Genomic DNA, 23,625 nt, shown 5'->3' on the forward strand with positions numbered 1-23,625 from the left:
GACTTCAACTCTTAGAATTCTGGGAGTTTTCATAACATACTCAGCCTTAAAGTTGCCACGGTTGGAGACCCCTGATATAGAGGATGATCAGTATAATGTATCCAACAAGCCTACATCAAATCACAGGAAAGTGGTATTCACATCACACGATTGTTTTAAATGATCTCTGAGTATAAAAAAATTAAATGAATGAAACTATGCTCTTTTTTAATAGTCTGGTATTTATCTTCTTTTTCTAGATATGTCTTGGCAAGAAAAAATGGATGGTGAAAATATTTAATGTGTGCAACTCTACTGAGTCCTCAACAGTAATTGAGAATGTGCCTAAGAGTAATATGCTAGAATGATTTATAGGGTCAGGATAATACAGAAGAATTGCTGCTTTTCCATTCCATAGTTTTTTTACGTATTTATTAAATTTATATGCTGCCCATATCAATGTCCAGAGACGACTATTATTCATTTTTTTGAGAACCATGTCCTGACATCTAACATCAAAACATTTATTTAACATACTGCCACCTGCTGCAGGCACACAAAATGACAGGTTTTTACATAATAGCTAAGCGGATTGTTCTTCTCCTATAACACATTTGTGTTTACATCTTATGTCTATTTACACACACACATAGAGATTAAGAAAGAAAGGTGAAAAAATGAAGAATGTGCTACATTGCTCATGAAGTAATTTATTATTTATTACTATACTAATAACTTTGCCTCATGGCCCTAGAAACATGCACCCCATTTCAGTCACAAAATTATCCAAAGAATTCAAATACTTATGCTGTCAGGAACTGTTCCGAGTTACCATTAATTAGAACAATGTTGACTTTTTTGAGCCTAAAGATAATACACTTCTCAAGAGAAAGGTGATCTCTAAAGCTGAAACTTTTTACTTGAATCAGTGTTATAAAAGCTTTTTATACTAAATATGAGTACAAGAGTGCTACACAAAGTATTGTCATAGAACATTATAAATTTCTTCGTCTCCTAAGTTGATATCGACTTTGTTTTCCAAATATTACAAAAAAGTAAGATATGCATGGACAGAGCAGACTTTTTTTAACTTCAGTGTGTGACTGTTTTACGATTCAGAAATTAGCATCTTTAGTTTAGTTTACTTTGTCATTGCACCTTGTACAACGAAATCAAACACCATCTTCAGTGCACATCATGACCATGAAAATAAACACAAACACACATCCTTCACCCTCCACACACTGAACCAAAAACCCACAACACCGCACCAACACTGCACTATACAGTAGAATTCAACAGAGCTACAGCCCTGGGATAGAAGCTGTTTTTCAGCCTATTTGTCCTTGTTTTTATTATTCGGTACCATCTGCCAGATGGTAATAGTTCAAAAAAAGGGTTCCCAGGATGAGATGGATCTTTGAGAATGTTTTTAACTTTCTTAAGGCAGCGGGAGCACTAAAGCTCTTCCAAAGAGGGGAGAGGGCAACCAATGATCTTCTGGGCAATGACATTAATTCTCTGGAGTGCTTTCCTATCTGCCACTGTGCAATTGGCAAACCATGCAGAAGTGCAGTAAGTTAAGATACTCTCTGGTGCAGCAGTAGATCACCCAGTTTTTCACTCAGTTGTTTTCTGAGAAGCCTCAGGTAGTATCTCTGCTGGGCCCTTTTGACCAGGGCTGCAATGTGGGCACCCCAGGTCAGGTCCTCTTTTAGGGTAACACCCAGAAACTTAAAACTGGCCACTTGCTCCACTCGGTCTCCATTCATAAGCAAGGGCTGGATGTCTGATCTGTTCCTTCTATAGTCCACTATAAGCTCCTTGGTCTTATTGATGTTGAGGACCAAGTTATTGACTCCATACCACGAAAGCAACTGCTCCACCTGTCTCAGTAGGCAGATGCATCCCTCCCCCCTCAGATAAGTCCCACCACCTTCGAAAGTTCTTAAATTATGCATTCTCAAGTATCTCTCGTTTCCAGCGCAAATAGAAATTTTGAAAGATATCCTGTTTGGGTATCAAGGGTAGGGAAACTTGGCTCTTCTATCACTTATGGACTTCAACTCCCAGAATTCCCGAATGAGCCATAAAAGGTTCCCCATCCCTGCCCTACTGGTTTTTCAGTTGTGGGGGAAATCAATTTTTGACCTGAATGGGACTGTTGAATATACAAACATATAAAGGTATGGGGAACCAGTAGGCCAGGGATGGGGAACCTTTTATGGCTCACTCAGGAATTCTGGGAGTTGAAGTCCATAAGTGATAGAAGAGCCAAGTTTCCCTACCCATTGATTAGCAATCCGCGTGAAAAAAAACACCGTTTTTCTTTCGTTCGTTTATTTTTAACGTACGCCCCCACCACCACCACCACACACACACCCTCAAAACTCCGCTTAACTTTAAGGCCTCAGTGTATTCAACATCCGGACCTGCCTCAACTTTTATTACGCTCACAAAGCACTGCGTTTATCTTGCGTTGGCGGGTCAGCCCTTTGCGGTATTCCCGGTGTGGTTCGCCAAGCGCCATCGCTCCTAATTCGCACGCCTCATCCCCCGACCCTCCCCCCGCCCCCACCCCGCAGCAGCAGCCTCCGCCGCACGCCGAAGCGGACGGGCTCCTCCTCCGGACCGAACTCGGCCGCAACTCCACCCCTTCGACCTCCGTCGGTAGCGGAAGCTGCGCGTTTTGGAGGCGCAAAGCCCTCGGAGGAGCGGCGGCAGAGATGGAGTGCGTCCGGCTTTTGAGACAGAGGCTGCGGCCTGGCCTGCACGGTTTCTTTGGCAGGCGGCTTTGCTGCAGCTGCAGCCGCCGCTACGGTCCGCTCCTGGGAGGGAGCTGGTGGCGCTGTCCAAGTGGGGCGCCGCTGGGGTGCGGATCCGAAAAATGCCGGTGGCGCCGAAGTGGTAGACAGACCTTAATTTGCGCATGTAAGTCGTGCCCGCAGGCGTCGTTGTGTTTGTCCGCACTGCCTTTGTGGGGAATAAATCACACGGGGTTTTCTTCTCTGGAACAGAGGCGCAGAGCGTTGCTGCCTGTAAGTCCTATGAACTCCGGCAGAAATCTCTGCATCCGGGTATGAATAAGAATTGAACCATTGGGTATCCTGGACGGATATCCTCAAACTGCTCCGAAGTTCCCCAGTGAGGATAAAAACGGGTCTACAACTTTGCATCTTGAGGCGTTGGGCTTTTCCGCACAGATCAACTCGCCTAAACTTACCCGTTGTCAGAAAAAAAAAAAAAGTTTAATGAGTATGGTACAGGTAATCTTCAACTTACAACCACATCCTGAGCCCCAAATTTATGTTGTTCAGTGAGACATTTTTAAGCGAGTTTTGTCCCGTTTTACAACCTTTTTTGCCAGAGCTGTTAAGGGGATCACTGAAGTTGATAAGTTAGTAACCTGGTTGTTAAGTGAATCTGGTTTCCCCATTGACTTTACTTGCCAAAAGGTTGCAAAAGCTGACCACGTGACCTTGGGACACAGCAGTGGCCCTAAATATGAACCAATTGCCAAGCATCTGGACATCTGCAACTAGTATCTAGATGATCTTCATTATTGAGCAGAAAGCACCAAACAGCTTGTTTAACCTTGACACATGAAATGGCCATCAAGTCTCATAGTGCAGCCTCTTCCAATTATTATTTTTTAACTACCTAAGAAAATTCCATTGAGCATGCATCATTTTTAAGATATGTCCAGTGTCTTTTTTTTCCAAAGTTGTTATTGGCCCTGCAGGAGGCATGGAAGATAGAGAAACCTGTGTTTTTCCATTGCAGAGTTCATAACAGCCTGGATGCAGAAGAGCCAACAAGATAATATCTGCCTAATGTTGCTGCTCTACTCAGAATCTAACAAGAAAATGCATGTTGTATGTGTGTCCAACTGTTTCAAACTGAGAAGTTTCGGATTATTTGTGTCTTGTATACATTGCTTAAAAGTACTTCCTTGGAATGCCTTTCTTATCCTGCCTAAATTTTTTCCAAGGGATATATTGTAATCATATTTTACTTTTACTACCACTCCTATTTTGAGCATTCAGAACAAATTCTGTAAATTTTAGGGATTTATGATATTCCTGTAATATAAATACTACCCATTTGCTTTACAAAACTGAATAAATTAAGCAAGAATGGATGGTTACCAACAACATTCAAAGTAAATAGTTAAATATTCCAATAGAAGACAATAGATGTTATTCAGAGTCTGAAGATTCTTACTCATACAGGTTGTGTTTGTCCCAAAGGTGTTTTTGCACTTCACACCTCAGTTGCCTTCTAAAATAGCATCTTTTGGCTGTTACTCAGGCTTGAACTGTGGGCTCCATGGTGCTCTCTGAGCTTGGTAATGTACAGATGGTCATTTGCAAGCAAACAGCTAAGCTCAGAGAACCGTGTATTGTACTAATGTTAATTTAGAAGTCAGGTTGAAACCTTTAGCATATAAATAATGCTTTAATAATATACTAAATTTAAATGCCACTTGATTCTCAGCAACTCTAGATAGTTTACAGTTGCTTAAGAGCAAAAAGCAAAACACCGATACAACACAAAGCAAAAGAACAATGACAAAAAAAACAAATTGAGAGAGGCACAAACACACACACACACACACACACACACACACACGACAGAGACATTAGTCAGCCTAGCCAAAGGCTTGGGCAAAGAGTCAGGTCTTTGGTAGTCTTTGAAATATCAGTAGAGTTGGGGTGGAACTTCATTCCAGAGGGCAACTACAGAAATGTTTCCAGAGCCTAGGCAGATGGCATTGTTTAATCAATGGAATGTGGAGTGCACCAGTCCTACCAGATCAAGCTGGTTGTACAAAAACAGTGGGATATTCTATAACTCTCATTGTTTCTTTACTTCTTAACTTTCAAGAATTCCAATTAAGTCGAGAGGTTTACATGCAACCAAGTAGAGGTTCTATTTTGACCTTAAAATGAATATCAAGATCAGGAGGATAAAGGGTGGCAGGCTCTCTTCTCCCATTCTGGGATGAAATTTTGAATTAAAATTGCCATCACAGGCTGAATGCTACATTATCCTGCTTTTTCAGCATGCATTTCCATCAAAATGACACATGTACAGAAAATGCAAATAAAGGGCTTTGCCCCAGTTGTAATAGTCTCATGTCTCTTGGGAACAGAAGGGGCTCTGTCCCCATCATCTCATTGCCAATCAAAGAATGAAACAGGCTTGAGTCCTGGACTTAAAATAGTGTCCCCCACCCCAAATACATGTCTTGTTTTGGCATTATCTTAGGAAAAACTAAGATATGTAAAACCTAGTGTTTATCAGGCATTACGCTGGAGGAAAGTACAGCAAGGGTCTTCAAACTTGGCAAGTTTAAGACTTGTGGACTTCAACTCCAGAATTCCTGAGCTAACATGACTGGAAGAGGAAGTCTGGGAGTTGAAGTCCACAAATCTTAAAGCTATCAAGTTTGAAGACCCTTGGTTTAACAGTGATTAGAACAGGACAGTAGACACGATTCAGATTGACCACAGACCTCATGCCAGTTCATTTTAATGCTGCCTTAAAGATGAATGAGCTCTTCAGCTTTTAATGCAGCAAGGCCTGTCATCCATGTTCAGTAGAAATTATATATGTTGATGTGTATAAATTATTATGATTTCTCATATCATTCCTTTGGCTTAAACAAAGCATTAGAAATTTGCTGTAATATAAGGAGCTCATTTTCTTACCTTACCTCAATCACTAGACAGTTTGAGGGCACTTTTGAAGATAACATACCTTGAAGAGAAGGATACCTTTGTACGTACAAATATTTCTTGTCCTCCTCTGTTGTCTTCTTGAGGAATTCATTAGAAATCACCAAACTCTTTTACTTTCTGAGAGCTACCTAATCTAATTTGTCATCAAGACCTGTGAAAGTTTTGATCAGTAATAGATTTGTAAGCTAAGGGGGCTAATATTGCACAATTGTTGATTGTGCCGAAAATAGATCATCTGTATTCTGTGACACAGAGTTGGATAACAGAGTTGGAAGGGAGATAATCGGGGATTACCACGTATGTAGCCCAAACTGAGAATTTAAAAAACATCTCAGAAGACCATGTCCATCACTTCTATCTTGTTTTCAATAAAACACTGCTTTGTGTCTGTAATGTAACCAGGAATTGAGCTGATTTTTTAAAAACATTTTATTCTATGACATCTTTTCTCAAGGTAGGTGGTATTTATTACTGAACAATTTTCCTGCTGATTCTTCACATTATCTTACTCTTTATTAATAGCGTTTCTCCTCCGCTTCTCTTTAGATGCTCTTTCTCAGCACAGCAGCACAGAGGTGACTCAGGCTACTTTAGCCAGTGTGGCACCAGTATTTTCAGTGGTAAGTATTCCTTTGCAAGGCCATGATGTAGAAAAGCATAGATGAAGGATAACTCATGGGAATAGAGATGAAAAATGACAGGTGAAATGTAGGGTTCATTTACAGTGTTGGATTGCTGGCAGAGTAGAAAAGAAATAAGAAATAAAATACTGTAAAAATTGGAAGGGCTAAAAATAAATCGTCTGGCATTGGGCCACTAAATAGAAGAAAGCATGTATGCATCAATTGTCAATAAATGAATTGAGAGACAGATCTAAACATTCATTCTTTCCCAGTCATGACTTTTAGATAATCTCTGCTGGCTACGGAATATGGGAGCTGAAGTCCAATCCCGCCAGAGATACTTCAAGGTCTATCATTTTAGAATTAAACTGTGATAAAACTTTCACACAATTGACTTATAACCATTATGTTGGTTCTGTTTGGACGTCTCAGTTTATAAAATATTGTCCACATCTACCCTTCTAACCCATAGCAGAAAACAGTGCATTTTTCAAAGCACTCTTCATTATGTGAATTGTATTGCCCTATTATTGACTGTATAAAATTCAATAAAAATCTATCTTAATTATACCTGATACTTATGAATAGTGGAAATGCTACCCATATTAAATAGGACAAATTGTATTTAATTTCAGAAAGTGCTATTGTCTTGTTTAAAAACCTTCTGTTTTCTTCCTTTTAGATGAAATTTGATAAAGAAGGCAATGTTACCTCCTATGGTATGTTTAATTCTTTTTGACTCATGAATTCAGTAATAATATTTTACAGCCATGTTAGAATTTTTAAATAGATAATTGCAACATTAATAGTTTTTGGCAGTTTATCATTAAATCTGTTAAATTTCAGATAATTATTGGATTTGTTGAAGTGATAACTTTGAGAAATAATCTGTTTGTCCCAAGTGGTCTACGTTTTCATTTCATATTTCTATACTTTCTTTTTGGGGCAGAAAGAAAGAAAACAGAATTGTATCAGGAACTAAGTCTTCAAGCACGAGATCTACGGTTTCAACATCAAGTAAATATAACACCCAGGAATAACAAGATTATTATGAGAATGGAGGTAAGAAAAATATATGAAAACAGCTTTTAGTTATTTGGAAAACTTCTGAAATTTTTACACATGGCAAATTGAAGTAACATATTTCTTTTCCTTTATTTACTGATAAGCAAAATATTGTTTGCCTCCTCCTCCCTGAAGTCTTCCAATATAATCAGTAAAAGGAGTTACTGCCTTTTTGTTTGTGTAGTACCAGTGTTTCAGAAAAGATTGGAATGAGGTGAGGTGAAGCAAGCTCAGGAGCCAATTCTTAAGGTTGAATTGTACCATTTAAAAGGCCAAAACATGATGGAAATGGGAGAGAAAGAGCACAGTAGAGAGGAGTTGATACAAAATCTCTAAATTGTGTCAAAGAGACCTAGGCTCATATTTTTATTTTATCAAGAAGCTCGGTAGAAAATCTTTTCGCCTAATCTACTACAGAGAATATGTGATAGGACAGTGTTGGCGAAGCTTTTGTGCCCCAAGTGCCCAAAGGGTGCACACATGCATACCCCCAAAACAAGCCCCCCTTGCACATGCATGTGCTTCCCCGTGCATGCACATGTGCCCCCACATGCACCCCATCCCTGAGCATGCGTGAGAGAGACCTGAAGGCCAGCTGGCCAGCGGGAGGCACTTGCGCATGCCTGGTGGAGCTGAGCTGGGGCAACGGGGCGCGTGCCCACAGAGGGGGCTCTACGTGCCACCTGTGGCATGTGTGCCATAGGTTCACCACCATAGTGACAGACAACTTGGGGGGAAAGGTGGAATCAGTACAATAAAAAAGAGCAACTAAGGTTGAATGAGCAAAACACACAAAAAGTAGAAACAAAAAAATAAAAATAGGAGACAGTTTGAAATTCAGGACTGTGCCAATAAAGAAAACAACTCATATAAAGCACCACCACTGAAACAGCTAAGAATTTTACATCTGTTTGCTTTGGAGGAAATCCTCTTGCAATCCGTGAATCTGAGTAATCAGACATAGTCAAGAAATCCTAATTGTTTTTTTTTTAAAGATTTTCCATCTTATAACAAACAACCCAAAGGATATGTTAGACAAGTCTGTTTGGGCATGTAATTAGACAGTATTAGTGTAACAACTGAAGAAAACATAAGTATTGAGTGTTGGCTAATTTTCTTCTCTGCTTTTTTTAGTTTTTGAAGGCTGTGATAACACCAGAGTATCTTCTAATCCTAGACTATCGCAATACAAATCTGGAAAAATGGCTGTTCCAAGAACTGGCATCTCAGCTAGCTGGAGAAGGTCAACTAGTTACATATTCTTTGCCTTTTGAATTCAGAGCTATAGAAGCAATGCTGCAGTACTGGGTGAGCATACTTATGTTGTGCTAAGGGTGATTGTTGTGGACTTTCCCAAACTGGAGCTCTCTGGACATGGTGAACTCCAAATTCCCAAGAGATCCGAGACTTTTAAGTCCAACATTTATGACAGATGGATAACAGATAACCAGAGTTGGAAGGGACCTTGTAGGTCATCTAGTCCAACCCCCTGCCCAAGCAGGAGACCCTACACAATTTCTGACAGATGGCAGTCCAATTTCTTCTTGCTAGTCTCAAGTGATGGCGCTCCCACAACTTCCAAGGGCAAGTTGTTACATTGGTTGATTATTCTCACTGTCAGAAAGTTTCTCCTTATTTTCAGGTTAAATCTCTTCTTGTTCAGTTTCCATCCATTATTCCTTGTCTGGCCTTCAGGTGCTTTAGAAAATAGCTTGTGGCAGCCCCTCAAATATAGGAAGACTGCTATTATGTGTCCTCTGGTCCTTCTCTTCACAAGACTAGCCATGCCCAATTCCTGTAACCGTTCTTTGTATGTTTTAGTCTCCAGTCTCCTAATCATCCTGGTTGCTCTTCTCTGTACTTATTCTAGAGTCTCAACATCTTTTTATAGTGTGGTGACTAAAACTGGATGCAATACTCTAGGTGTGGTCTTACTAAGGCTTTATAGAGTGGTATTAGTACCTCCCTTGATCATATTTAGCTGGTTGTTCACTAAGACTCCAAGATCCCTCTCACATCTACTGCTATTGAGCCTGGTTTCACCCAGGCTATATGGGTACTTTTGGTTTTTCTTGCCTATGTATAGGACTTTACTTTTCTCTACATTGAATTTCATTTTGTGAGATACGGCCCAGTGTTCTAGTCTGTCAAGATCCATCTGGATCTTGAGCCTATCTTCTTGGGTGTTAGCTATTCCTGCCAGCATAGTATCATCTGCAAATTTGGTAAGTTCCCCTTCTGTTCCTTCATCTAAGATGTTAATAAAGATACTGAAGAGTACTGGACCTAAGATGGCAGTACATTGGGTCGAGAACATTATAATCATTGGTTGAAGGAGACAGATAAATATAGATAGTCCTCGACTTACGGCCACAATTGAACCCCAAGTTTCCATTACTAAGCGAGACAGTTGTTAAGTGAGCTTTGCCCCTATTTATGACCTTTCTTGCCACAGTTATTAAGTGAATCACTGTGCTTGCTTAAGTTAGGAACACAGCTGAAAAGTGAATCTGACTTCCCCATTGACTTTGCTTGTCAGAAAGTTATAAAAGGCGATTAGATAACCCGGAGACACTGCAACTCTCATAAATATGAGTCAGTTGCCAAGCATCCGAATGTTGCTTTCATGGCCATGGGGATGTTGCAATGGCCGTAAGTGTGAAAAACAGTCATAAGTCACTTTTTTAAGCAATGTTATAACTTCAGATGGTCACTAAATGAATAGTTATAAGTTGAGGACTACTATGAGATGGCTAAAAGGCAGTCCTTTTCTGTGACTTTAAATGGCCATCCTTATTAATTTATTCTGTACTTTAAAATGGTGTTTCTGAGCTAGTTTCCTGACAACTTCTGTAATTAGTAGAAAGCAAAAAAATAGTTTAAAAAAATCAAAGGAAATTGTGAGATCCCTACAAGGAGAGAAAAGGGCTGACCTGACCACCAATAAAGATATTCTGGATTTCAATTTTTTTTTAAAAAAAATGTATTTAATGTAGTGTAATAACTGGCCTGATTCAGAAGCAGTTTTGAGCGCAAATATTTACTTTCAAATATTTATATACTGCATGTTATTACATACATATCCAATACAATAGCATAATAACATTAAATTAACTATTTAAATCAGTGGCAATGAGAAATAAAATAATAAAAGGTTTTACCCAGCTTCAGTATACAATAAGATTGCTATAGGTTTATTTCCAGTGAAAGGGTGTTCTGCATATGTTTCAGCCTGCATTACCAACTTTGCCATAAGTTCAAGATTTTATGTCTGTTTTGCTGGACAAAAGGATTTTTTAGAAGGCATTCTAAAAGAATTATTTTAATTCTTATGAAGGATCATGTTGTTATCTAGATCAGCTACCTGAGTGGCAAACTTAGCCATCTGCAGCCTCAAATTCTTGAAACTCTGGATGCTTTAGTGGATCCTAAGCTTTTGTCCCTGGATAGGAGTAAAGTCCATATTTTACTGCAAAATGGAAAGAGGTAAGCAAGCGTACTTCACACTCTCTTCAGTTACCTTGAAGTAAGTTATAGTAAGCCATTTTCTTGAATCATATAACAGCTTACACCACGTATTACAACAAATTGCTTAAATCAAATATTAGGCAGGGGATAAAAGCACTGGTTGTTGTCTTGAATGCTGAATGGATTTGTTCAGTTCTACTTGATGCAGTGAATCTTTTTGATTTAACAGTTTAATATCACATGGTTGTGGAAATAAGACAATATAAATTATTACTGAAACAGATGAACTGTTTGAGCCTGATATAAAAACAAAACTAAATTTCTGTTTCAATTGTATATTACGAATCTGTTTGAGTGACAAAGAGAAAATGTTTTAGTGCCTTTGAAAACTATTAACAATAGAAGAAAATCAAATAATAGTCATTTTTAAAAGTCTTGGTTAATAGGTCAATTTGAAAGTGGTACATTCATGTATTATATAAATATTAATATAATAGTTGCATAGCTATTACCACTTAACCTTTTCTGCTACATTAGAGGGGTAGCTAGATTCTTATAAATCCCAGCTGCTCCATAAAGGGAAAATGTCTTTCAAGTATCAGGTCCCAACTTCATTACATATTACATGAAAGATATTTTTGTATCTGTTAAACCAGATGACATATTCTTATTTCAATGGCTTCATATAACACGAAGCTGCTGTAAATGTTTATGGATACTGAGCATACTTTTAAGCATAAACCACCCACATTATTGCTCAGCTGTGGAGAGATTTCATGAATGATTCGCACTTTGGATTTTGACTTGACCCAGAAGGAAGTCTTTAACAGCAAGCTCATGTGTACAACAGATCTTCAGAGAAATATTGGTTAATTTGAGAAACATGGTATGTTTTGTGATGGGTCTCGTATGCTTTTATTTTTCAGTTTGTCTGAATTAGAAACTGACCTTAAAGTTTTCAAAGAGACGATATTGGAAATCCTAGATGACAAAGAAGTCATGGAAGAACTGTGTCTAACTAAATGGACAGACCCAGAAGTATTGTAAGTATAAGTTGTAAAGGAATGTTTTTGGTAGTCCAAATTTCACTTCAAAGTTTTAGAGAAGGAAGAAACATAAGTTCCATTATTTTTTTAAACTGGTTAAGTTTCCAAATGCCTTAATGCATTTGACAAATGCATTTTATTGGGCTCTCATCAAAATCTGTTTGATTTATCTACTTATAATAGAATTCTGTCACATGGTGTATTTCAGTCAAAATTAGATTTGGTTGCATTATTTTTTTAATGATTTTCTTGAGTTCAAATGGAATATAAATAAAAAGCAGAACCCTGAGTACCATTCAGATAATTCACCCCGGACTATGTAATAAAAAAGACTGAATGCTGTAAAACTAGCAAGTCATAAAGTCAGAAGAAAAATGAAGTAAAAAAAAATTAAAAGATGAGAAAATATATGGGCAATAAAATCAAATAATATAGTAGTGGCAAATGCTATCTATTTTTCTGCAACCTCAAATTCTAAATTTTAATGCAAAATGTTGCAGATCAGTTTTAGACTTAGATAAATCAAGGTCACGTGGAATCATTTTGTACCCTCTTCCTGTTCTGTTGGTAAAAAGCTAATTCAGCTTAATGAAAGCTGATTTCACTGATTTCAGCCTTTAGAGCAGGCTCGTGGGCCATGGGCCACATGCAGCCCTGGAGTAATGCAGCTTCACAAGATATAATTTAAAATATTTTTGAAAAAGGAAGTTTGCTATTTATATACATATGCTATATATTTTATTTGTGACCCAAGACAATATATTTTATTTGTGACCCTCTTCATTCAGTGAGGCCCAAGCAGGCCAAAAGGTTGGACACACCTGGTTTAGAATCTGAAACCTGAATTTCCCAAATTGCATAGTTACTGTTTTTAATTCTAATCCAGGCATAATATAATCCAACCCTCCTCAGAAGTAGATAAATTCTATGTTTAGGGAATATACTGAACAAAACATTAACATCTTTAAACCTTAATTTCTAAAATATTGGTTCAGCATTGTATTAATATGTATTAACTGGAGAATGTGGCTAAGTCGTGTGTGCTAGGCTGGCTTCCAGTTTATTTAAACTCCTACGTAGGATGACAGCCTGCCCTTTCTAAATATCTGTTGGAAAACCCAATAAACCCTAAAGGATTTTGTTTGTAATTGGCCTAGTTTTCAAATCAAACAAAACATTTGTTGTTCCTTCCTACGTAGACTACCACAATCTCCACGGATACAGGAAAAAAATAAACAATATACAATAAATTAGTGTTAGTCAATCTTTGGTAATTCTTAATGCGTGGACGTCATCTCCCAGAAATCTGGGAGTTGACATCCATGTATCTTAAATTTGCAAAACACTGCAGTAGATAAAAATGAAAGGTCTAGCAACTAATGAAAATATAAAATAATATTAACCAGAATATAACCAAATTAAGATGGAATCAAAGTCAAAATTAGCTCTGAAGTATTCTGTTCTGAGCAGCTTAACAAGTTAGGATAGGAGCCAGCTGGAGATATGCCTGAAGCCATTCCAAAGAACTGATACAGCTTCAGAAAAGCAATTCTGTTGAGTTCGGGCTCCTTCCGTTTGCTAAAGTAAGAGCACTGCTAATAAACTTTCCCAGTGAAATCAAAATGGCCAGGCCAATTCCATTGGCAAAAATTAGATCCAGCAGATAACTTGAAGCCTAGATAACTTGTAGGGCTTAAAGATTAATTCCAGGACTTGAAACACTGCACCAGGAAGCCTGTTAGAAACCAGTGCAGGGCCCATAGTACTGGTGTAATGAGCTCCCACCAATGAATAGCAATGAGCACATGAATTGCTGCGCTTCTGGATCAGCTGCAGATTTAAAACAATCTTCAAAGGCAGTCCCATGCAAAACATGTTGTAATAGTCTAAGTCAGGTTGATAAGGATATGAATCATTGTAGCAAAACATAATGCTTTCGTTGCCATTGAAACCACCATTTTCATATAAAAACTATCATTTTACAAAAAAATCCTGAGTCTTTTTCCATCCATTAAAAATTATTAATTTGTCAATTTGTTTAAAATATATAAATGGAATTAACACAAATACTCGCAAAATGTGTTTAAGCCATGAAGCTATATTCATTTCATACATTCTTCTCCACAAAGTCATAGGATATTTTAATCCCTCTCTTAATATCCTCTTTTATTTGAGCTGTACAATATGAGATAATCATTTCATACATAACAAGATTTTCTCAAGATCAAAGCAATAAAGAAGTCAGAGTTTTGTTTTTCCTAATTGTAGCTACCTTATCACCACTACACATGTTATTAAATTTATTCCAATATAGTACTGTATATACACAACATTTACCACATTATTGTACCATTTCTACACTTTTAGTTAAAGATATGTTTATCCATTTATCTTCTTTATTTTCTGGGTAGAGATAATCTATAATCATTAAAAAAGCCCAAGGTAAGTTTGGTTACAAGCTTGTATTCCACATGGATTATTAATAAGGGCATTCTAGTTTGAAAAACCCACTTTAAAAATATTTTGAAATATAAAACCCACAGAATAACAACAGAATATGATCTCTCCGGTAAACAGGTTAATCAGGAGTTTGTTAGATTTCTCTGTAATAAGTACATAGTATTTCATTGCCTGGATAGGAAAAAAAATCTGCACTAACTAAAACCTCAATTTGAATATGCTTAGAGGCAGATGAATGGCAGTGTTGCCAATCCAATGTACAACTAAAGAGTCTTCCTAATTGCGAAATACTCTTAATACTACATTCATACTAGATGTCATTCAAGTGATAGTGATCCTCAGATTTTAAATGCTGCTAGAAAGAACTGGAAAAAAACTGAATTTTCATTTACTATTGTAATGCCATATACTATCACCATGGTTTCTGTTTGCAATGGGTCTTATGGTTATTGTTCACAGTGAGGCAAGTCTTTCTGGAATTGACCATGTGGAGGAGATGGAACTGCTGTTGGAAAATTACTATAGGCAGGCAGAAGATCTTATGAATGAAACCCGGGAACTTAAAATACTGATTGATGATTCTGAAAGTATCATCTTTATCAACTTAGACAGGTAGCTGTGTGGAGCATATTGTTAAAATTTAACATGCACTTTTAAAAACTCATTTGACATTTAGATTAAAAAATAGTTGTGTTTATAAAGCTCTTTCTCAGATGAAATGAATAAATTTATTTTGTATGCCTCTGAATTATTTGGTAATTTTAATAAATTATGTTACTATGCACATTCCATTACCAGTGCTAACTTGACAAAGCTTGTTTTGGTTTTGAATTAAGCTAATGGTCCTACAGATGGACTGATAGATTTCTGTCAATAATGAAATCAACCTAACTATAAGCTATTCTGGCTACATAAACAGTCCCTAACATTTGTAACTGTAGAAAACTTTGTAGGCAAGTTAACCAGCATGTATGTCATGTGGGGAACAGATCTTCTTCCCAGCAATTGGAAGATCAGCTGGAGACAACAGGGCCAGCAAAATGCAGGGTGGCCAAAAGGGCAAGATAGGGCCTTCTGGGATAGTATTTTTCAAACTTGGCCATTTTAAGATGTGTGGACTGAGGACCTCTGGGAATTAAGGGCCATACATTCTTAAAGATGCCAAGCTTAAAAAACTCTGTTCTAGAGCAACAGTAGCATTAAGTGGATGGTACCATAGGTTGGTCTAAACTGTGTAAATGGTAGTGACTAGTGGTATATTTTAAAAAAATGGTTGTAAACTGGGTTGCTACTCCTAGAAGCAAGTATGAAAGAGCGTCTTCTCTAAAGTTGTTTAAATCTCTAAAGCAAATGTAACTGTCATATTTAATCCTTCAATTTAACAGAGTTATATTTTATCTTTTTAGCCACCGTAATGTTATGATGAGGTTGAACTTGCAGCTGACCATGGGTACTTTTTCAATCTCACTTTTTGGATTGATAGGAGTAGCATTTGGTATGAATTTGGAATCATCATTTGAAGAGGTAAGAAACAATACTTGAAAACAACATTTCTAGATATTTTTGTAAAATATTCCAGTAAAGCCACAAAGACTGCTTTTGTTGCATTAACTGGCTATTAGAACTTGACAATAGAATATTTTTTGTTTCATAAATATCACAAGAGCATTGTTTCAGACTATTTATGGTTTATTTTTTTCTTTATGGGATGAATAGCAGCCTTGCTTGTTTTACGTCAGGTTAGATCAAAAGGCCGGCAATTCAACTTGGTGAAAGCTGCACTAGTGATCATAACCATATCTGAACAAAAGCTGTCTTCTTTAGCCAATCCTCTTTAAAGGGCAGAAAAAGTTTCTGCAAGATCCAATGGAGTAAATGGGGGGGAAAAAAGGAAGCTTAAAGCCATTGTCTTTCTTCAATGAACCCCAATGGAAAGAAAAGCATCCATGGTGTATACCTGGATCTGTTCACTTTCCATGTCATTTCCACAGGACTGATAAATTAAATGCTACTCCTGGATAAATAAATCTGATATCCTCAGTTAAGAGTCATTTTAAAAAATGTAGTAACATTTAAAAACTAATGAGTAATCTGACGTGGGAATCATTCATTGTGTGCTCTTACCATATTAGAACCATGGAATGTTTTGGCTGGTGACAGGAATTATGTTCCTAGGCAGTGGCTTAATTTGGCGGCGCCTGCTTACATTTCTTGGGCGGCATCTAGAACCGTCAATGCTTCCACCAGTAAGTATTCTTTCACTTACTACTGCATTAAGCTACCTCATTCCTCCCCAACATTGTAGACCTTAATTCTCATATGCAGGTATATCAGGAATAAAACTATCAACAAAACTCAGTTTGAATCATGAGTATTGTATAATACTTTTCTATCTACTATATCAGATTCTTGTCTTCCTATAACTTCAGGGTGTGATTCCTTGTTCTACATTCTGGGATTACAGAGGACAACTGCGATCTGATTTTTTTGCAGAGACCCGAGAACCATTCTTTTGTATCTGTTGTATGGAAGAGGCTTAGTTTGCCATATATCTTGCTGGAGTTTTTAATTTTTAATTCATGAGATCCAGTATTCTGTAGTGGCTAAGATACTGGACTAGCACTAAGGAGACCCAGATTTAAATCCACCTAGCCATAAAAGCCTGTTGAGTGATTTTGGCCCAGTCACTCTGTTACAACTTCACCTATCTCGTGGGGTTGTTATGGGGGGAAAATGAGAGGAGGGAATATACTACCTTGAGTTCATGAATAAAAGGTGGTACATCAATAAAACAAACAGGACAATGAATTATTGTATATTTCTAGTTCTCTCCTCTGCATTTAGACCAAGTGATGTTAATCTACAAGCTTTATTCAGATCCTTATTTCTATCACTTAGCTTTTTGTTCTTGATAATGCTTGCATATTGAAGATTAAAAATTTATTTTGTATATGCATATTCTTTACAGGATGGCTTTGCTGCTGTGTCTGCCTTAAATTGTGTCTTCCTGCTGTGATCATAGCATCATTTACCCTCCGAGACAAGGCATCCTAATTTCAGGCAGAATTCTTAATAACCTGCCAGAATGAACTTCTGCTTTCTGGCAGGCTTTTGAAGGGAGGCTCCAATTTTAAAAACTCAGATGTAGTCCTTTAAGAACTTATTCTGCTTAACAGTGATTATACATGGCTTAGCAGAGATGCACACAATTGATAAACCTCCATTTGATTCTGAGAGCATATTTTAGGTATACATAGTTGTCGACTAAGGGACAAGCCAGATTTCCCCTTTGCACCTTAATTGGATATGACTTCAGTCTTTGTTCTATTAGATTTAGAGTTTGACATATTTTAAGCAAGTAATGGCTATATGCTGCCAATGCTCATAAGCAGAAGAACAGTATAGATCTGGAGTGTCCACCTTGGCAACTTTAAAACCTCTGGACTTCAACTCCCAGAATTCCCCAGTCAGCTGGCTAGGGAATTCTGGGAGTTGAAGTCCACAAAATTAAAATTAAAATTGGCCCTGGTATAATGAACCAGCCCATTCTACACATGAGGTTGAAAGAGGTAAATGTGGCTGTGCCAGTTAACTAGTGCAAGCAACCTTCCTTTTGCTTACTTCCTTTTGCACAACACTAACTTCCTCACCAGTTTTCACAATCCTCATTCTGTTATCTTTTCCTATAGATGCCGGCTTTATTGAAAAAAACGCAGTCAGCCAATGGAAAAGTAGAGTTTAAGAATGTTTTCAAAACAGAAACCTTTGAATCAAGCAGAAGTACAATGACCAGCCAATGACAGGAATACTCCAGGATAACTTGAACTTGAGACTATCATCCTGGATTTACTTTTTCCAAAAAATGTAGCAGCCTTTACCATTTGACTGTGTTATATCCCAAAAATAAGAAGTTAAAAATCTTCAGTTCTTGAGGGAAGACTTCAGAGTTTTGAATACCCCAGTAGAAAATTTAAATCATGTAAATGTTAAAAACATCCCCTTTTTTCCTTTAACTAATGCCTTCTGTGGGAATTCTGGTAAAGTTTAACTTTTTGCCAATATAAGAAAACCGTGTCCTCCCTAATAATAGTGTCACACATGTTCCTTCATAGGTATAGTTCATAAAAGGCAAAAAATATTGTCTAAATTATTTCTAAAGAGTGAGATATATTTATGTAAAAATAGTGTTATCTCTGATAACAAATTCTTTTTTGAACACAATATACTGTTATGTTAATTTCATGTTCTATTGTTTAGATTCAGAATTTTGTAAAGATACTGCTTTATTGCTATTTCTTCAAGTTACTGGATTCCAAAAGTTTTATATTCCTGTCATAATTACCAAAAATAGAGTTACTAGTACTGTTTTAGGAGAAAGCTCCCCCTTTTAAAGGAGGCTTCGTTTGTGAAGTTTGTGGAACCTCCTTAAAAAGGAGCATATGAGAAAAGTACTACTTGCTTGTAGAAGGTTGCCATGAGGCAGGCAGCCTTTGTCAGAAAGCTGAGGTTCACATTGCATCACATCAGCCGGGCTCTTCTGCAAAAACAGAAAGGTAATTTGGGTGCTGCTGAACCCTGGAGCAGAGAGAGGAGCAGGCCGAGTCCTGCAAGTCCCTTGGGTGGCCAGATGGGAAGTAGGCCTTGGCTTACAGGCTGAAATTGCTGTATCACTTCTATAGACCATCTTTAGGCTCCTTTGCATAGCTTCAAAGAGCCACTTGGAAGCAGGCCGATGCCTGGAGAAATTCCAAGGGTCAGGCCCTTGGGTGGCTGGATGGGAAGTAGGCCTCGGCCTAGAGCAAAGATGGGCAATTAATTTTCCCAAAGGATCACGTGAGAAACGGACTCTTGTGGAGAGGTGTTGCTGTACCTGTCAACACCGTTGCTGCCACTGCCCCAACACCACCGCCACACATAACTTTTCCCCAACGTGGGGCAGATGGGTTGTAAATTGCCCATGTCTGGCCTAGAGACTGTAACTGCCTGGATGTGCCAGTCACTTCTGACCAGTGTTAGGCTCCCTTGCATGGCTGAATAAGCCAGCTTGGAAGCATGTAATGGCCTACAGGAATATTGAGGGGAAGGGAGCAGAGTACTGAGTGCCTCAGGGGTGAGGGAGGCCCTGCTAGGCCTGTGGTAGGTGGCCCTGGGCCTATGTTAGGCCACCAAGCGCTTTCCAGATTCCTGGGGCACCCCATGCTCCTCTTAACAACCTGCACATTCATTTAATGATTGCGTTGGGGAGAGCAGTAATAGGGTTTGTTAAGTGAGACACTCAGTGGTTGTCATGACATGCCACCATGATGGGCAGGTTCCATTATGGTAGTAAGTCAAGAGTTACCTGAACTTTTATCTCAGTGTAGCATCAGACTCATGACAGTAATTGTAAAATGAAGTCAGAGCTATGACTTTATTCAGAGTGGTTCCAAAATGCTACTCAGAAAAACAGTACTTAACTGCTTGTACTGCATCAAAGGCAAACTAATAAATATTTCAGTCAACTATCTAGATCGTTTAACTTAATATAGTACATTAATTAATTATCCTAAATAGTATCAAGAAAATCTGATTCGTGGTAGACAAAATTGGGAATGAGTTGGAGTACAAGAAGCTGTAATAGTATTAGCTCAGGTTTTTCACCTCTAACAAGATTCAATCTGGGTTGATCACCAGGACTAGAAGTTTAGATTTCCAAACTTTTGGAATCGTTCTGAACCCTATCTTCTGTTCACCAGAAATAGGGTCCAGAATGGTTTCAAAAGCTGGGAAAACTAAGCCTTTAGTAACCAACCCACATTGGATGTGACAACATTATCCTTGGACGTGTATATTTATCTTCACTTATTGGGACGCAGTGGCTAAGATGCTGAGCTTGTCAATCAGAAAGCCCGGTGGTTCAGTGGTTCAAATCCCGAGCACCACATAATAGAGTGAGCTCCCGTTACTTGTTCCAGTTTCTGCCAACCTAGCAGTTCGAAAGCATGTAAAAATGCAAGTAGAAAAATAGGGACCACCTTTGGTGAGAAGGTAACAGCATTCCATGCGCCTTTCAGCATTTAGTCATGCCAGCCACATGACCAAGGAGACGTCTGCGGACAGCCCTGGCTCTTCAGCTTTGTAACGGAGATGAGCACCACCCCCTAGAGCCAGAAACGACTAGCACGTATATGCAAGGGGAACCTTTACCTTTATCGTCCATAGTGACTAACAACTCCCCCAAATTTTGAGTACAGTTTTCTTCTATTGCCATCTGTTACTTTTCTTCTATAGCTGTCTGTTACTTGATCCTTTCAACTAGAAGTGTTAGGATCAAACCTAGGCCTTTCCGTACATGAGCTATACAAATTACTTAACAGTGTAGCTGGAATATTGAGACAACTTCTTAAGTTTACTGAATTTATCAAATATTGGTTCTCTAATGTTAGAAAGAACTGCATTGCATAGAAAATGTATAAATTCCTCTTACTAGACAGTTTGGACTAGAAATAAGTAACTATTTGTTCTGAAGGAAAACCATTTTAATACCTTGCATTGTCTCCATGTCATCATATCTATATTCTTGGCCATGAATCATGTCTAGGATCAGTCATCAACAACTGAGTAAGATAACAAACTTAAGTTTAATGCAAATGAGTTATTGGCAAAAAAAAATATACTGATTTCTTTAAATAGCTGTTACCTAAAGGCCACAAAGTTCTGGAGCTTCAACTCATGTTCTTTATAGAAGTATTGTTATGCTAGTTAACTATGTATAAAGTTATAATAATAGAGATAAAGAGAAAATCTATTTTATTGATGCTGGTTTTGTATAACTCAATATTTACGATTCTTCTTGGCTTTGTTCTCCAATATACTAAATCTGAGTCTGTTGGAATTTTTTTTTAAAAAATAAAGACTATTATCTGTTGTCATGCAACTATTAAAATAGCCAAGGGCCAAAAGCTGCAAAATATTTAGAAAAACTTCCCCTCATTATTCCATTTAACATGAACATCTTAAAAAATACACTAATTTTAAGAGGCATGATTAACTCCCCAAAAGGTTTAGTATTGTTCATATACTAAGTCAGGAGCAGGTTTGTTGTGCTGTTCTGCTTTCAAGAATTACTGGTGCACAAAACTCGGGATTACTTCACTGAAGTGATTATTTGAAACACAGAATGATAATCAGAAGGTGTAAAGAAAAAGCCTTCCACTAAGTCGGGCTTTAGTTGAACTCCTTTCAGCAGCTACGACAACTTCACTCTGCCAAGGCAAAAAAACAGCTATTAATAGGGGGGAAACCTATCCTGATTTTTGCATTATTTTGTTGACTGGAAAATGACAGCCAGAATTTTCATCTGGCATGGCCTTCATCTAGGAATTGGGGAAATTATACTTTCCATACATTTGGAGGGCACTAAATTAATTGAAGAGCCAGTTTGATCTATTGATTAAGGCAATGGACTAGAGTTCTAGTCCTGCCTTAGGCATAAAGCCAGCTCAGTGATTTTGGGCCAGTCTGTCTCAGAGTTAGGAAACAGGCAATAGCAAATCCATTTCTGAAAAAACTTGCCAAGAAAACTGCAGGGATTTGTCCAGGCAGTCATCTAAGAATCAGACTCCATTGAACGGAAAACAAAAAAAAAGTCAGATTGGAAAGATTAAATGCTAAATGATGGGGGGGGGGGGGGGAAATGTAGCAAGCATGGAGTTTTCCACAAATAATTTTGGTTTTCTGTGGGTTAAAAGTCAATTCAATATGTTTTCTTTATAATACTAGTAATAAACAGCAAACAATTTACAATCTGGGCTTGTTTTCCATTGTGAGAAAAACAAGTACTACTTGTTTTAATTACCTTTTCTCCAGTTTTCATTGTAAGAAGAGTACTCCCAAATCTTGATTTTCCCTGCAATGAGAATATATAGCCACCAATGACATACTCTGCTGCGACTAAAGCAGTACTGGAATGCAATATCTATTGAGCAAACAGCTTCAGGTGACCAAATGAATGAAGATACCTGTTATAGCACTGAGGTTGGTGTCGCATTACATTTAAGCAATACCAAATGTTGTTAAACTAATTTTTAAAACCACCAGAAAGTAATCTGTTCTCTGGCAAGGATCTTTCTCTTGACAATCTGCTAGGTAGATTGAAAGGCATGACCTGTTGAGCTGTTGACTGTGCCTAGCTTCAATTCTCCAAAAGCCACTGTCCTCAATCAAAATAACGTTTTTGCTTAGTCAAATGTCTGGTTGAAATCAATGGTTCAATAATAGGAACAAGCTCTAAACTTACTAAAAACTGCACTTGTCAAAAGTATCCAACTTTAATTACTATATCTTATGCTAATTATGATTGATTAAATATCATTAATTGGTAAGTCTTTGTTAAATATTGCCCCAATGTTACGTATCTATACTGTTTGAAAACCTTTCTCTACTTGTGATAATTTCATGCTTGAGTCTGGTTGAGTGAAAAAGGAGGATTATTTTCCTGGCCCTAATGGATTATTAGTATGATGCTAGATTAGAAACAGCAAGACTTTTATTCTAACTTGAAACTAAAGAAATTGGCGTTTTCACATTTTAATCAAGTGACAGTTTAATAGTTAAAGATTCCTGAGTGCTCATGTTAAATTAAAGCAATAATCATGTCAAAACGTTTTATTACTATACCTCTGGAGAAATTATAACATACTGTGCCTGGGAAAAGAAAAAAGAGAAAAGAATGAAAGGCTACCATTATTTTTAACGGTACAATAATCAATTATAAATATTTCTAAAGGGTTTCTGGGTTGATGAATATGCCTGATTTCTTCTATGGAAACTCATTTCAGTGCAGAAACTTATTCTATATAATGGTACTATCTGCTGAGCAGGAACAATACACAATCATACAATTTTTGGTTCCCATGCATATGTTTTAATTAATTTGTGTCCTTGTATATAAAAAAGTTAAATATTTAGCTGTTTTGCTTTAGTTTAGTGAAGTATTTTTCCACCTTTTTTGAAGCCTTGTTTTTGTTAAGTTACCTAAAAAGAACACAAAACAAAACCTAATAGAGCTTTTTTTCTTCAGCTTCACAAATTATATGTAATTAGCTATGTTTTTGAAATGATTCAGTTTTATTATAAACCAGTAATATGGTTACGCTATTGCTGCTTAGTTTTATGTTCAGGTAATATCAAAGTTAACTTTTAAAAGGAATTTTAATTGTACTGTTTTGACATTTAAATAAAAAATATAATTTTAACTAG

General features: G+C 37.5%; 2 protein-coding genes across 5 annotated transcripts in view; one reads left to right on the forward strand and one right to left on the reverse strand.

Annotated features, from left to right (window-relative positions):
* The first annotated feature begins 2,658 nt into the window (after positions 1-2,658).
* On the forward strand, positions 2,659-23,621 carry MRS2 (magnesium transporter MRS2). Its single transcript, XM_026699517.2, has 11 exons — positions 2,659-2,910; positions 6,270-6,343; positions 7,029-7,065; positions 7,296-7,408; positions 8,546-8,719; positions 10,767-10,897; positions 11,806-11,922; positions 14,845-14,997; positions 15,792-15,909; positions 16,518-16,631; positions 18,075-23,621. The coding sequence occupies exons 1-11, from the start codon at positions 2,706-2,708 to the stop codon at positions 18,183-18,185; spliced, it is 1,347 nt and encodes a 448-aa protein (XP_026555302.2). The 5' UTR covers positions 2,659-2,705; the 3' UTR covers positions 18,186-23,621.
* Positions 21,158-23,625, reverse strand: part of GPLD1 (glycosylphosphatidylinositol specific phospholipase D1) — a 35,202-nt gene continuing 32,734 nt past the window's right edge. For all 4 annotated transcript variants that reach the window (XM_087930966.1, XM_026699515.2, XM_026699514.2 and 1 more), the window contains 3 exons: positions 23,044-23,070; positions 22,223-22,273; positions 21,158-21,629 (listed from right to left, as the gene is read on the reverse strand). In XM_087930966.1, coding sequence (XP_087787092.1) covers positions 21,552-21,629; positions 22,223-22,273; positions 23,044-23,070 — 156 coding nt within the window. In that variant the 3' untranslated portion in view covers positions 21,158-21,551. The remainder of the gene's footprint in view (positions 21,630-22,222; positions 22,274-23,043; positions 23,071-23,625) is intronic.

This window comes from Pseudonaja textilis, chromosome 3 (assembly GCF_049901715.1).
Source record: "Pseudonaja textilis isolate UNSWEBS1 chromosome 3, rPseTex1.2, whole genome shotgun sequence".
NCBI classification, from domain to species: Eukaryota; Metazoa; Chordata; class Lepidosauria; order Squamata; family Elapidae; genus Pseudonaja; species Pseudonaja textilis.